At 41.5% G+C, this 15,149-nt stretch overlaps 1 protein-coding gene across 12 annotated transcripts in view; it reads right to left on the bottom strand.

Annotated features, from left to right (window-relative positions):
- Positions 1 to 15,149, bottom strand: part of ACTR3B (actin related protein 3B) — a 70,280-nt gene that overhangs the window by 29,692 nt on the left and 25,439 nt on the right. For 6 of the 12 annotated variants that reach the window (XM_057731904.1, XM_057731893.1, XM_057731891.1 and 3 more), the window contains 2 exons: positions 6,200 to 6,324; positions 5,045 to 5,155 (listed from right to left, as the gene is read on the bottom strand). The exons of 1 other annotated variant lie outside the window; for it this stretch is intronic. In XM_057731904.1, coding sequence (XP_057587887.1) covers positions 5,045 to 5,116 — 72 coding nt within the window. In that variant the 5' untranslated portion in view covers positions 5,117 to 5,155; positions 6,200 to 6,324. Of the gene's footprint in view, positions 1 to 981; positions 1,105 to 3,218; positions 3,244 to 5,044; positions 5,156 to 6,199; positions 6,325 to 9,774; positions 9,919 to 15,149 lie in introns of those variants that run through there. 5 more of the 12 variants (XM_057731895.1, XM_057731903.1, XM_057731900.1 and 2 more) reach the window with 5 other exon arrangements.

Genomic DNA, 15,149 nt, shown 5'->3' on the forward strand with positions numbered 1-15,149 from the left:
TGGGGGGGGGGGGGGAGTTGTTCTTCAATGCAATCAAGAGTGTCAGTCTGGAAGGTGACAAAGGTCTGGAGATGGATGGTGGCAACAGCTGCACAACGACATGAATGTACTCAATTCACAAAACTGTATGCTCGAAAATGGTGAAAATGGTAAATTTTATGGTATGTACATTCTATCACAATAGAAACTTTCAGGTAAAAAAAAGTTCATAGAAATCACAGCAATAGAAAAGCAATAAAACACTGATATGTACAAAACAAAGGACATGAATAGGCAAGTCACGAAAGAGGAAATACAACTAATAAACACATGAAAAAATGTTTAAGGTCAAAGTTATTAAAAATGCAAATTAACAACATATAATCAAAAATGGTATTAATCAAAGCTGACAGGAGTTCAAATAATGTGGCCTGTTGTACACTGAAGGTTTCAGTGTGAAATGGCATGCTAAAGGTTCAAAATTACTAACACCTCTGGACCCCCAAATTATATATGATATATAAATATATAACTTTTATATTTTTAACGTAAAAAGTGCTCTAAATATAGAAAAAACTGTGCAAAGATTACTTCACGTTACTTTGTATAAAACCAAGAAGTTGGAAACAAAAGTACAACTTCTAAAAATAGTGCAACTGCTAAACAGATAGGAAATAGTCACTGGATAGATGATCATAAAGCCACTGAAATGAGGATCATGAAAACCGTGTGAGGAAACAGGGAAGAAGGACGGAGGACACAATACTGAATGCAAAGTCATACAAAAATATGGGTGAAAAGACTAAATGAAGATACACTAAATGTTAACATTTATGTTAATGGGATAGGAATGCGTAAAGTTGCACAGACATCTTCCAAATTTTCTAAATCGCAACTTACAGTTCTACAACAAAACAGTCTTTACAAGAGTCGTGAAACCCTGGATTACAGCCACGTGCAAAGATCACAAAAACTCCCAATACGACTTCCTGATTTATTTACCCCGATGAAGACACGCACAGAGGCAGGATGGGACGCAGGGCAGGGGAAGCAGCGGCACGCCCTGCCGTGGCTCTTCCGGGGCTGCTGGCTCCCGACGTGGACGGCACTGGCCACACCCAGCCGAGCTGTGAAGGCAGCTGAATGAATTCCTGTCTTGCCATTGTCTTCAAACCTGCAGTCACATCATTACGGCAGGCACTGCAACTGACCTACCCAGTACCTATTCTCCCTTCTGCCTTCATGACAGACCACTCGTCAATCACAGGCCAGAGGAAAAGCATTTCCTAGACTTCCTCGTGGACAGGGATGGCTAAGCGAGTAAGTTCTGGCCAATTAAGAAGCAAAAGCTGATGGATGTGGCTTCCAGGAACACTCCCTACAAGGCTGAAGGTAGACTCAAGCAGTAGTCTCCCTTCTGCTCTTAACATCTTCTTTCCTGGAATGCAGAGGTGATGACTGGAGCTACAGCAGCCAATTTGTGATCAAAAGGTACTCTTAGAACAGAACCCAGAGCACAGAGATCTCTAATGACATCAGGAAGCTGCCCTGCCAGCACTGCCCTCCCTACTACAAATGTATTTAAGAAAAATAAAAGTCTTGGGACTGCCCAGGTGGTCCAGTGGCTAAGACGCCATGCTCCCAATGCCGGGGGCCCGGGTTCGATCCTTGGTCAGGGAAATAGATCCCAGATGACGTGACTAAGAGTTCCCATGCTGCAACTAAGACCCGGTGCAGCCAAATAAATAAATAAATTTTTTCAAAAAACTAAGAAAAATAAAAGTCTTAACTTGCTTAAACCACTGTATTTTACACTTTAATTACTTGCTGCCAAACAATTCACCATCTGTGAAGAATTTACATTAAAATCTACCTACTTCCATTTAAGGAAATGTTTACAACATAATTAGGTTCTTCTGGCTCCTGAATCCAACTCTGCGTTATTAAAGGCATATTCTTATGAGAACCACAAGAATCACTCTTCTGAGAACCATAATCATAAGTCTGTTTCTTCCTCAATCCTCCATTTCTTTTATGTTTACCACCAACTGTTCCTTCAGGAGACCAATTTAAATAAAACTTTCCCAAACCATTATTTATAACAAGATCTAAACTGGAGATAGCGAGTTCTAATTTTTTTAATACTGAAGCATATTATTAAAACATCGCACAAATGCAAGTTTTATTCATAACAATGGTAAAATATCATCTGGTATTAATTCAAAAAATGAATAATTAATCAGTACCACAAAAACAATCCATATTTCTGGATAAAGACAGCAAACTGAACACATGTACCTAATACTGCTCCACCCCCAAACCTCTCTATAATTAAAAAGTAAAGAAACCTTTTTAAAAATATAAGTCCTGAAGGGAGGGAAAACAGGAGAGATGACAAGGTACTGGAAGGTGGGAAGCACGTGGGCCAGTCGTGATGGACTTAGCAACCCAGGGCCATCAACCTCCCCATCGGCTGGCGGCTACTGTACTGGACACAGTGGGTCTACATCCTTCTCAAGAGCCAGGAAGGCAACTACTGTCGTGAGTCAGGACACACCACACGTCACGGTCAACTTGACTAGGCTAAGGGACACCTGGAGGGCTGGTAAAACATCATTTCTGGGTGTGCCTGTGAGGCTGGCTAATCTCTGAAAGAGATCAGCAGCCAGTGCACTGAGAACAGAGACACGCCTTTGCCAAAGCAGGCGGGCACCATCCAGGCCACTGAGGACCCGCGTGGAACAAAACCACGAAGGAAGGGCGGTCCCCCCCCGAGCCGGGACGCCCAGCCTTCCTGCTCCGGTCCCAGGGTACCCTGGCGGCACGTGCTGCTCGCTCTTGCTCCTTGATTCACACTCAGGAAGTCTGCAGATCTCTTCTAAAGCTACAACTCAATTTCCACTCAAGAGCACTGCAATTCTTTTAAATATAAGATTCTGTTTTGAACCCTGGGCAATTCAGCATTGGAGAAAAGAGTAGGATTCCCTTTTGCCATCTGCTCAATCCACTTGACGGATGTGAGCCAAGTCTCTGAAACGTCTTGAAGCACACGACCTGTGTCGAGCCCATTCTCACCTCGTTCAGGTGCCTGGTCCATGCAGTCAGAAAGAACTACCTGGGGGGCTACTGAGGGGCCTTTCATGTAACCCCTTCAGACTCTCTTATACCAAGAAGGCTTATCTGATGTAGCAGTTTAGTAAATGTCTTCAACTGACTTCTAGACACAGCCATAAGTATACCTGCTTTAGTCCCCTTGATGTATTCCATAAGCTGATGACCAAGGGCACAGACCTGAAAGAAGTGTACCATTCTCCACTTCCTCAATCACACTGTGCAATGCACTGAGCTGCAAAATTCAAAGCACAATATGTCGGAACACAACACTTTCTTACGTTCAATTTAATAAACTTGATTATTTTTGAACATTCATTGCAGGTACTCATTTTTGGCAAATGGACTTTTCCATATTCCCACCAAACACCTCCAATTCCTTTCGAGAATGTGGTTTTTATCTTACTAGCCTATAATTCCAGCTAAAGCAGAAAGTAATTTCTTGTAGGAAACATTTCCTGTGGGCTGCGTCCCAGTGGCGAATATTTGCTCCACAGCTAAGACCAGGCGTCCCTCTGAGTGGAGTGAGAGAGGACCCCTGGCGAACAGAAGGAAGACACTGGGGGGCACCTGCTCCTAAAGTCCTGTCCAACAGATAGTTATGTGACGTGCGAGAGAAGGAAAGGCACCAAATGAGACAGCTGAGGACCTGTGGTTTGTTTTGCTGTAAAGACAAAGCCACTCAGACACACTGTCAGTCTCCTGGCTCCACTTATTTTACATAAACCACTGCAGATACACAGGAGAGAAAATACATGGTGGCCTGTACGACACGGTGCTAACACTTGGCAATTTCTAGTTGTGGCGATATAGCCAAGAAAGAAGATCAGAGCACTTTCAAAGACTTGCTATAATAGATATCAAATATAGAGATTCCACTAACATCACAATCGCCTGCAGTTAGCATATTTTAAGCCAGATAATTCTAAGAACACTCCATATTGAACATTAGAAAGAACTATATAATTGGATCAGGGACCATTTGACAATGTACTTGCATGGAAAAAGTCCAAAGCTAAATTATGTAGGTTGTAATGTGCAGCTTATGTTATGTGCAATTGCTCTCCATAAAGCAAGTGTTTTGTACATGTAATTAATTTTAACTTAAAGAACATTTCATGGAAGGAAACGTGAAGTTGAGTAGAACAATTAGAATGGATTCCATAACCAAGAGATACTTCTTTTCATTTCCCGGTCATGTTTGATGTTGTCTGAACAAGATTAAGCACCACACTATCAGGGCCCACAACTCAGCTCAATTTTATTTTAGAGTAAGATTTAAACCCTGGCAAAATAACATCATGACTCAGTTTCCTCTGCTATAAGAGGCAAAAATCAGAGTCATCCAGTTATTTCTCGAGGACATCCACGTACACAGTTGGTTTCCTACCCAAATCCATTCCTCCCTCCACCTTCCTTGCTGCTGGAGGCCTGTTTAGGTACATCTGACATGGTCGCCTCACCAGCCCCAGGGAGAGAATCTTGACTAATGTAAACCTGTCAAGCTAATTCCATTCCCCTTGCAAGGGACCAGGTTAGGCATGGACAGATGGGGCAAATCTGCTGGGAAAGTTTCTGGGAACAGGATTCTTAATTCCTAAGATGTGCTTCTACCTCTGAAAGCAAATACACCAAGAGGTAGCACAGGAACCTGGGCAGACATCCTGGGGCCCGAGAGGAACTGATGCAAGAGGCACAACTAGTGAATGTGGCTGGTCCTCGCCTCTGCCTCCAAGCTGCTGAAATATCCAGCCCCAGAGCGGCCTGACTCTGACCTTTCTTTTTCGTGAGATAATAAGCCCCCCTTTTTTGTTATGTGCCCCCCAAAGTACCCCAATTCATACAAATGGCTTTAGCAGGAATTTAAAATTCCCCAGGGAAGAATATCTTGGGTTTAAAATCTAAGCAACTTGGAATTTACAGGGATATACTCCTCTTAGGTCCAGTTACTCACCATTAAAAAATAATGGTCCTCAGGTTCAGCTCGAAGATATTTAAAAATCACTTGTTCCATGAATCTTTCCATTAGATCCCAGTCTTCAATTATCCCATGTCTTATTGGCCACTAAAGCAAGAGAGACCAGACTACGTCAAGCTTCAGTTCACATCAGTAAGATTAACAGTTTAACAACAGCACTGGCCCAGAAGAGATGGAAGAGACCAAGTTATTAGTGAAAACAGTTCCTGTGCATGGAGTGTATGTTAATTTATATAAAGAAACCACAGGCACTTTACCAGAAAGATGATATGACATCACTGTTATACTCCACTCCACCCATTTCTAAGCACAAAGAATAGTCTTAACAATGGAGTAACAGATGGAAAAGCAGAGGTAACCTACCGTGCCATTCGATCTGGAGTTTGGGGTTTTGTTTTGTTTTTTTAAGAACAAATGTCTAGTTAAATAACTTTAGTGCTTCTTTTTAATTGATCAGTCTGCAACTTTCCACACCTGACAGGTTAATTAGCCAACCTGTAATTTCCACAGGAGCAGACTTTGGCTTCCACACAAGCCCACATTCCCCACATCACTTCTACATTCTAGGGCTTCGCAAATTCACTTGTTCCCCACATCAAAAATGCCCTCACCAAAAACAATAAATGGACTTCCCTAGTGGCGCAGTGGTTAAAAATCTGCCTGCCAATGCAGAGGACACAGGATCCAGCCCTGCCCCAGGAAGACAGCACATGCACAGAGCAACTAAGCCCGTGTGCCACAACTATTGAGCCTGCGCTCTAGAGCCCATGAGCCACAACTATTGAGCCCTCATGCCGCAACTACTGAAGCACTTGAGCCTAGAGCCCATGCTCCGCAACAAGAGAAGCCACCACAATGAGAAGCCCATGCACCACAATGAAGAGTAGCCCCTACTCGCCTCAACTAGAGAAAGCCCAGGTGCAGCAATGAAGACCCAACACAGCCAATAAATAAATAAATAAATAAATAAATAAATAAAATTTAAAACAACAACAAAACATCTCTGTAAACACAAGAATAAAACACATTCCACAAGCACAATCCAGCATAAAGCACCATTCTGCATCACTCATCCTGCTGCTCTGCTCTCGGCTGTGCACTTGCAGAAGCGAATCCCAGGAGGGAGTTTACCTTTGTGGCGTACGTGGGTTTATCGATGGCTTCGTCCCCTATGAAGAAGTCCAGGTCGTCAACTCCCCGCAGCACCCTCCTCTGGGCTTGGTCGACCACCTTTGCCGACTCTCTGATGGCAATACCTTGGGGGAAACAGCCCAGAGAGTCCATCACCATCCTTATTCACGCCAGTGATCGACAAAGGACGATATAATCCCCATGTGTGTACAAGTGAATTCTCCACGTTAGGGTTTTATTTGGGGGTCGAGTGTGTTCACAGTGGAGACTCTACCAACGAGAACATGAAGTAAAACAGAAACAAGTCATCGTGTTCCAGCACTATTTTCAGCCTGGCACAAAGGAACTCCGCTGGTCTGCTTTTAATGCTGACAAAAGCCACGACTAAATTTCTCAGTTTCATCTGAAAAAAATCTCTCAAGAATGCCCATGGAGTATCAAACAGGTTCCAAATTTTAAAATACAATATAGAAGGAGACAAAATGTAAAATATAATACAGAAGAAAAGAGTAAATCGAAAAATGCCTCAAGTCATTTTCATAAAACTCTATGTCAGATTTAAAATATATTTTTAGTCGTTACCAAAAAAACCAAAATTGATTTCCCATTAAAAGAAAAACTAAGCATATGTGGAGAATGGACTAGAAGACACAGGGTTGGGGGGGGTGGGGGGGCAAAGGGGAAGCTGGGACGAAGTGAGAGAGTAGCATAGACATATATATACTACCAAGTGTAAAACAGACAGCTAGTGGGAAGTTGCTGTATAACAAAGGGAGATCAACTCGATGATGAATGATGCCTTGGAGGGCCGGGACGGGGAGGGTGGGGGGGAATCGCAGGAGGGAGGGGATGTGGGGACATGTGTATAAATACAGCTGATTCACTTTGGTGTACCTCATAAGTTGGTACAAGAGTGTAAAGCAATTATATTCCAATAAAGAACTTAAAAAAAAAAAGAAAAACTAAGAGGTTGCCGACTAATAGATGACAAAAAGAAAAGTACAATAATCAAATACTGTATTATGTAAAAATATTAATGGCTTTTTTGAAACATTATTTTAATAAGAGCTTATTAACCTTGATATTTAGGAATATACTTAGTAGTAAATAATCATATAAAACTTAAGTCCAGAATTAACATCTAAGGAAATATGGAAAGCTTCACAAAGATTCAATTTTCCATTTAAATTCCTAACCCTTGGTTATACCCTGCATTCCTAAAAACTCCTCCTCATCAAACTTATTCCAAAACAAATTATAAACATATACAATTATTTTTAAAGGTAGATTATCTGAAATCCCCAATTTATTACAAATGAAGAACAGCAACAAAGCTGCGGGAGTGAATTTCAACACTTTTTCTCAGAAAGGCATCTTTAAGTAACAGGCTGAAGAGGTGAAAAAAAAAAGAGGACAGAAATCACTTTGCCCACATCCTTTTCTCACTCCAACTGACTGCCACATTCAGTTATGGAAGGTGGTACAAACCTAAAGGACAGAATTTCTGCAGGAAATGCTGGGGGCTGAGCCTAAAGAAAGCGTCCAGGTCAGAAGCAGTGAGCCTGTTGAGGCCACGAGGCTGAGAACAGAGCCAGAAAAGTCTGGAAGCCAAAGCTTGCTAAGGCAACCTGCGGAAACGAACACAACCCCTCTCTGGACACTGACCACGCACTGACAAGAGCCCCCTGATGCGCCAGCTAGCATGTGAGAGGCCCTGGAGAGAGGGCTTGCAGCAGATCTCAAAACGCCTCACACAGCCTGGCAAGGCCAGGTTCCACCCTCCAGGCAAGACCAAACTTAACTATGCGTGAGTTTAGAATTAAACTGCCAAGTCAACATAAAAGAGTGTAAAGAGACAAAGGCAGAAAAATTCTTCAATTCATGGCTTCTTTCAAGTTTGCCAAGAATTCGAGGGCACAAGAAAGAAACCAAAAGGAAAATCACCACCTTAAAGAAAAAAAATGCTAAACTTCATGAGAATGAAACTACCACACTCAAAAATTTACATAACAAAGTAAATCTTATCCCTCCCAAAAGGTAGATGCAAGTACCCTGACCTCAAATCCCAGCAAATCTACATAGGACCACAACAAAAAACCATAAAGTGGGCTTCTTCTAACTATTATACGGAAGCAACTAAAGCCATGAAAGAGAGGAAAGGTATACAGAGCTTATAAGCAAAATCTTCTGTTCATACCTATGAAAAGCAAGACGTGGTCCAAATAGTCCTTGTGAATGTGATGGAGAAATGTGTCTAAAAGTGTAGCTATCAGGGAGTACCTCCCCCTGTTCATGGAGTATACACATGACTCATCGTAGAACAGAGACTTAGGTCACCCGCAGCTTTCTCCATCACACCACAGCTTACTACAGGCCTTACTCAGTGTAAACAGAGACGTCGAGAAGTGCGCGGAGAACATTAAGATGGAAAGCACAATAAATATAACGGACAACAGGATCAACACCTCAACATTCCAACCGCTTCCGTACATGCGGCGTCTGCACACAGCGGAGTACCATGAGGCCATGACAAGCAAGGAAGCCGTTCTCCACACAGTGACCCACAGGTGCACGAAGACGGGCGTCATGAGAGGAAAAGCAAGGTGCAAAACGGCGCCTGCGGTACCTACTGAGGTAAAAACTCGTCTGCGTACATTTGCTGGTACACGCAGAGCTACCTCAGGAAGGAAGGAAGCACAAGAGACAAGACAGCAGCTGCCGTCTAAGAGGGGAAGGAGGAGGAAGTTAATTTTCACTGTGCATCTTTTCACACCATTTAATTTGTACGTCACATGAGTGTATCACCTGTCCAAAATTAATTAAATTTGGTCTTCTGCTTCTGGAAAGATGGGGTAATCATACTTTTCTCTCCTCTTCTCACTAAGCACTGTTAGAATTCCTGGACTTTATATTTGAAAGAAACATAAAAATGCTGAGAGGTGAAGAGGATGCGGTGGACGGGAGAGGGGCCCAGAACCTGAGGAACAACACAGGGGTGAGCTCCGGGGTTTCTGCTGGTCTCGTGGATCCCGCACTGGCTGCCAGGGGAGCCGACCACCCAGAAGCACCAATGGGAGCAAACGAACCAGGCCCCAGAGCCTGCCCACTCCAGCCAGAGGGGATGAAAGGGGAAGTGAGAGCACAGGCTGCCTGACTCCAGTCACACACGGCAGAGAAACAAACCCACGCGCAGTGTAGACACCACACGGGAGCCAGGACTCACCCCACCCCTCTGCCCCCTGCCCCCACGCCGGGGCTCTGGCAGAGGAAGCCCAGGGGAACGTCAGCACTTCCACCCCTCGCTCTCCCCGCGGACAGTGTCTGCAGAGGCCTCGTCGGGGGTCTGATCCCCCACCCACATGCAGCAGTAACATGGCACCCCTCCCCAACAAGTGTCAACAAACGCCAAGAGGGAAACCTGAACTTCAACCCCAAACTAGCATTAACAAAGGGCATCCCCCTCCCCTGCTGAAGCGATATCTGAAACATAAGATTTACATAAGATCTGGAATCTCATAATATAATACCGAAAATGTCCAGGTTTCAATTAAAAAAAAAAAAAAAAAAGCTCTCACCATAGCAAGAACCAGGAACACCTCACGTGACATGAGAAAAGATGATCAACGGATGCCGACACTGAGAGGACACAGATAACAGAGCTACCAAACAAGACTTTAGGAGCCACCGTAAAATGCGTCAGGGAACCCCCACAAACACACCTGAAACGAATGAAAAATAAAAGGAAGTCAGCAAAGGAGCACAACGTCACAGCAAAGATAAGAGGTAAAGAGACAAAACCACATGGAAATTTTAGGACCAAAAAAAACAATACCTGAAATAAAAATCTCAATGGATGAGCTCAGCAGCAGAAAAGGGCGGGGGCAAGAATCACTGAACTTGAAGACAGAACACCAGAAATTACCCAACCTGAACAACAAAGAGAAAACAGACTGGAAAACAAATGAACAGGGCTTCAGGGGTATGTGGGCTGGACAATAGCAGATCTAACATCCATGCATTCCGAGCCCCACATGAGAGGAGAGAGGAGGATGGCTGGAAAAGCATCCAAAGAAATCATGGTTAAAAATTTGTCAAATTTGGGAATTCGCTGGTGGTCCAGTGGTTAGGACTCTGCACTTCCACTGCGGGGGCCTAGGTTCGAGCCCTGGTCAGGGAACTAAGATCCCACATGCTGCATGACAAAAAAAAATTTGTCAAATTTGGCAAAATAAATAAACAAACAAATAAATAAAATAAACCTACAGATTTAAGGCTGAATAAACTCCAAAGAGGATAAACCCAAAGAAATCCAAAAACTAAAGACCGAAGAAAAAATTCTGAATGCCTCCAGCAAATTTCTCATTAGAAATCAGGGAGCCCAAAAGGAAGCTGCATATTTTCAACAGTTGAGAGAACTGCCCACTCAGAATTCTATATTCAGCAAAAGTTTCTCCAAAAATGAAGAGCAAATCAAGACATTCTCAGATGAACAAAAACTAACAGAATCTGTCACCAACATATCTACTCCAAAAGACTGGGTAAAGAAAGTTCTCTTAAACAGAGAGGAAATGATAAAAGAAGGAATCCTTGAACATCGGGAAGGAAGGAAGAACAATGAAAAGAGCAAACTATGGACAACTGCAGTTACTCTGCTTCTCCTCTTGTGTTTGCTAAGTTATGTGTGGCCATTGAAGCAAAAATGTTAATGCTGAAGTGCTTCTCAATGTATCACCTCAATTCTAACAGAAAGGGGGGAGAGTACTGGGACATGAAGGGAGATGAGGTTTCTGCAAGTCCCTGAAACTGGTAAGTGCTGACACCAGGAGACTAAGAAAAGCTGTGCATATACAAGGTAATAGCTAGAGCAACTACTTAAAAAGCCACACAAAGAGAAGCACTCAAAAACACCACAGATGTGGGACTTCCCTGGTGGTCCAGTGACTGGGATTCCATGCTCCATATGCAGGGGGCCCAGGTTCAATCCCTGGTCAGGGAACTAGGTCCCGCAGGCCATAACTAAGAGTCTGCATGCTGCAACTGAAAGAGCCTGCATGCCGCAACTAAAAATCGCATATGCCACAACAAAGATCCTGCATGAGGCAACGAAGATCCCATGTGCCCAACTAAGACCCAGTGCAGCCCAAACAAACAAATAAATAAATATTTTTTAAAAAAACACCACAGATAAGTCAAAATGAAATCCTAAAACATACTCAAGCCATAGGAAGTTAGGTAAAACAAAGCAAAGAAATGAAAAACAGAAAGAACAAACAAAACGTATTAATCAATAATCACAACAAATATAAATGGTCTAAACACACCAGTTAAAAGACAGATACTGGAAGAGTGGATTAAAAAACATGACTGAACTCTACCTGTCAACAAGAAATTCTCTTCAAATAGAACAATACACAGGCACACTTGGTTTTATTGTGCTTTGCTTTATTTAGTTTTCTACAAATTGAAGGTTTTTAGTTGGCAACCCTGAGTGGAGCAAGTCTACTGGCACCACTTTTCCAACAGCATCTGCTCACTTCATGTCTCTGTGTCACATTCTGGAAATTCTCAAAATATTTCAAACTTTTTCATCATTATTATATTTGTCACGGGGATCTGTGATCAGTGATCTTTGATGTTACTACTATGACTTGCTAAAGGCTCAGAAGATGGTTAGCATTTTTTAGCAATAAAGCATTTGTTAATTAAGGTACACAAGCTATATTTTTAGACATATGCTACTGCACACTAAACAGACGACAGTACAGTGTAAACATAACTTTTAAATGGACTGGGAAACCAAAATTTCGTGTGGCTCGCTTTACTGTGATACTCACTTTACTGCAGTGGTCTAGAATCAAACCTACAACATCTCCAAGGTATGCCTGTATGTTGGTTAAAACTAGAAAGATGGAAAAAGATACTCCACAAAAACATTAATCAAAGAAAATATGAGTGGCCATACTGCTATCAGAAAAAGTAAACTGAATAACAAAGAAAATTACCACTGATAAAAAGGACATTAAATAACGATAAAGAGTCAATCCACCAAGAAGACATCACAATCCTAAATGTGTACGTACCAAAGAATGCTGCAAAATACATGAAACAAAAACTAAAAGGAGGAACAGACAAATCCACAATCACAGATGCAGACTCCAACACCTCTCTCTCAACAACTGATGGAACAAGTAGAGAGAAAATCAGCAAGGACATAGAAGAGCTCAGCACCATCAGCCTACAGGATCTGACCAGCATGGAGAGAACACTCCACCCAACAAGAGCAGAGCACACACTGTTGTCAAGTGCACATGGGACCAAAATAAATCTAATACTGGACCACAAAACAAACCTCAACAAGTTTAAAGCCATACAAAGTGTGGTTTCTGACTACAATGGAATTAACTCATAAATCAGTAACGAGGAAGATGAGAAAATCCCCCCAAACATGAGAAACCAAACAACATGGTTCTGAATAATCCATGGATCAAAGAGGAAGTCTCAGAGAAACTGTGTGAACAGGCTGGAAACTAAAATACAAAATATTAACATGTGTGGGACACCGAAGAGGAACATTTTTACACTACATGCTTACATCAGAAAAAAAAAAAAGTTTCAAATCAATAATCCAAGTTCCCACCTCAAGAACCTAGAAGAAGAGTAAAATACACCCAAAGCAAGAAAATGGAAGGAAATAAAGAGCAGAAATTAATGAACTTTAAAACAGAAAAACAGAGAAATCAATGAATCAAAAAGCCAATTCATGGAAAGTTAAAACTTTTGCTCTGCAAAAGACTCTGTGAAGAGGATGAAAAGACAAGTTAAGTGATGCGAGCCACATATCCAACAAAGGACCCATATCAGGTATACACAAAGAACTCTCAAAATTTAACAGTAAAAATACAAACAATACTATTAAAAAATGAGCAAGAAGACATGAAGAGACGTTTCAAAGAAGAAGATGTTCAGATGGCAAATAAGTACATGAAAAGATGTTTGACATCACCAGCCATTAGGGAAATGAAAATAAGGAGTAGAAGGAGACATCACTACACACTTATTACAACAAATAAAATAAAAAACAGTGACAGTGCCGAATGCTTTCAAGAATACAGTGAAACTGGCTCTCTGATACACAGCTGGTGGGAATGCAAAATGACACAGCCACTGTGGAGAATACTCTGGCAGTTACCTAAAAGTACTCAACACAAACCTGCCATATAACTTGCACTATACACAGGATTTATCCAGAGAAATGAAAAATTATGTCCACACTAAGACCTGTATACAATTGTTCATAGAGCTATATTTGTAACAGCTAAAAACTGGAAATAACCAAGATGTGCCTCAAAAGAGGAATATTTAAACACCTGTGGTGCACATCCATGCGTTGGAATACCACTCAGCAGTGAAAAGGAACAACCTATCGATACACGTCACTGCCTGGATGGGGCATCAGGCCAAGTGAACAAGCTCATCTGCAAAGGGCACACATTATATGATTCCAACTATGTAACATTCTCAAAACAGCAAAATTATGGAGATGAAAACAGATTAGCGGTTATCGGTGGGCAAGAATGGTGGATAGGAGGGGTGTATGCATAATCATAAAGAAATAACATGGGAGAGATCTCTGTGGTGATGAAATAGCTCTGTCCCTTGACTGCAGTGGTGGTTACAGGCATCTACACATGGGATAAAATGACAGAGAACTGCACTTACCCTGTATCAACATCAAATTCCTGGTTTTGATATTGTACTATAATTGTGTAAGATGTAAACTTTGGAGGAAACAGGAAAAAGAGTACATAGAATCTCTCTAAACTCTCTTTACAACTTACTGTGACTCTACAATTGTTTCAAAATAAAATATTTGAAACACTAAATGTACTTTGTAAATTATTTAAATTAAAAAATAAAGCACTATAGTTAGCTGTAATGATGAATCAAAACTAAGGAGATTTGGGACCTCCTAGGTGGCGCAGTGGTTAAGAATCTGCCTGCCAATGCAGGGGACACGGGTTCGAGCCCTGCCCCAGGAAGATACCATATGCCATGGAGCAACTAAGCCCATGAGCCACAACTATTGAGCCCATGTGCTGCAACTACTGAAGCCCATGCACCTAGAGCCCGTGCTCCACAACAAGAGAAGCCACCACAATGAGGAGCCCACGCACCACAATGAAGAGTAGCCCCCACTTGCTGCAACAAGAGAAAGCCCATGTGCAGCAACGAAGACCCAACACAGGCAATAAAAAAATAAATGCAATAAATAAAAATTTAAAAAAAACTAAGGAGATTAAATTTAATAAAGAACAATGTAAAAGTTCTGCAGATTAAAAGAAAATGTATGGATAGAATGTTTATAACCAGAAGACACAGGCTATTCTCCAAGCGCTAAACAGTCATCTGAGGGCAATCTAAGGAAGATTATCAGGGAGAGTATATCTAAGGAAGAGTACATCTACAGATTTAGATATAAGTTCTATATCTCAAGAACACTAGCTACAGCAGTTGACAGACAACCGTAATTTTTAAAATAGAAACATCCAGTATATTTCCTAAAAGAATGTCATATGTTTCACTAAACCTTCAAAAAATAATTCCTAACATATAAACTGTTCCAAAGTACAGAAAAGAAAGCTAACAAACTCATTTTATAAAGCCAGCATAATTTTGATATGCAAACCAGACAAAACTAGTACAAAAAAAGGAAAATTATAGACTAATCTCACTTTTGAACATTGATGCAAAAATCCCAAATAAAATATCTGCAAATACAATTCAGCATGTACTTGATATTTCATAACCAAGTAGGGTTTACTTCAAGAATGAAATGAATTTTCAACATTCAAAAATATATCAATGTAATTCATCATATTAGGAGCTTAAATGCCAAAACCATATAATCATCTCAACAGATACAAAAAAAGCCTTAAATGTCAACATCCAT

The sequence above is a fragment of the Hippopotamus amphibius genome, chromosome 4 (genome assembly GCF_030028045.1).
Source record: "Hippopotamus amphibius kiboko isolate mHipAmp2 chromosome 4, mHipAmp2.hap2, whole genome shotgun sequence".
NCBI classification, from domain to species: Eukaryota; Metazoa; Chordata; class Mammalia; order Artiodactyla; family Hippopotamidae; genus Hippopotamus; species Hippopotamus amphibius.